The 1,153-nt window shown below is 23.9% G+C and overlaps 1 protein-coding gene across 1 annotated transcript in view; it reads left to right on the top strand.

Moving 5' to 3' along the window:
* LOC107615895 (probable GMP synthase [glutamine-hydrolyzing]) overlaps positions 990 to 1,153 on the top strand; it is a 4,840-nt gene continuing 4,676 nt past the window's right edge. Inside the window, exon 1 of the mRNA XM_021110996.1 lies at positions 990 to 1,148. Within this exon, the coding sequence (XP_020966655.1) occupies positions 1,088 to 1,148 (61 nt within the window). The 5' untranslated portion in view covers positions 990 to 1,087. The remainder of the gene's footprint in view (positions 1,149 to 1,153) is intronic.

Below are 1,153 nucleotides of genomic sequence, written 5' to 3'. Positions count from 1 at the left end.
AGAAACTCAAATTATATATTATTTTAAAAGAATTAAAATAAATTATAGTAACTACTCTTCAATAATGAACTTAAAAAAATTATTAAAGAGTATTTTTGTAAAATTTTAAACCAAAATTTGCAACATTTAGAATTATATCAAACTGAAACTTAAGCTAAAGTTAATTAAATGAAAAAATTCCGACCTAACTAAAAAGGATAAAGGAAACCCCCTATATATAACAGATTCTATCTTGCACGAAAAAAGAAACCCTATATTGTAGGAGTCTTAATTATAAAAACCAATTAATGATAATGATGAATAAAATTTCTTGTATCATTTTGATAATTAACTTTGGTTTAAATGGATCTATATACGTTTCATAATAATGTGTGATTCATGTTCCAGCTTTAATTTAGTCAGGAAACGATATACAAATTTCCTTTATGATGGTATTTAATAACAGAAAATTTAGCCAAATATAAAAAATAACAAAAAACTTAGTTAAATATAGAAAATATCAATCAATAACTGAGTTATAATTTGAAAATATAAATAAATATAGATAATATCAATTTGTATATAATTTAGGAAAATTTTTATTGTTTAATTTATAATTAGTCTCGATTTTTTAAAAATTTTTATTGGTGTGTGAGGATATTAGTTGTATATATGTGCGGTTTATGAAATGAAGAAAACAGAGAAGAGAGAACAATTTCTATTTTACTATCAATATATGGACCTTTTATATTTCAATACAAAGATCTTAGGTAATCTTACATACTTTATAATATGTTTTCAGTGGGCCATGGTCAGAAGTTTGATTTCAAAGAAAACAAAATTAGTTGCCAATGCTATATGCTCACACAATAATCAAATTTTGCTTGAACCCTAAGAACCAAACATTTAAAAAAAAAAAAAATTCATATTGCATGAAACTCACATTTTAACAACCACCTTAGACATCATTGTTACATGCTATATATATATTATTTTCCATATAAAAACCCTCCAAATTCTTTAATTTTTTTGAATCCCACAATCAACACAACACAATTTAACATCTTCTTCTTCTTCTTCTTATCTTCTTCTTCTTCTTCTTCTTTTTATGATGTCTAAATCAAATAGTGTAAGAAAACATGTTCTTGAGAAGAGCAAGAGTGTGAAAGAAACA

This window comes from Arachis ipaensis, chromosome B01, assembly GCF_000816755.2.
Source record: "Arachis ipaensis cultivar K30076 chromosome B01, Araip1.1, whole genome shotgun sequence".
In the NCBI taxonomy this organism is placed as follows: Eukaryota; Viridiplantae; Streptophyta; class Magnoliopsida; order Fabales; family Fabaceae; genus Arachis; species Arachis ipaensis.
Note: the sequence above shows the minus strand (reverse complement) of the source record. Positions and strands in the feature narration are given on the sequence as shown.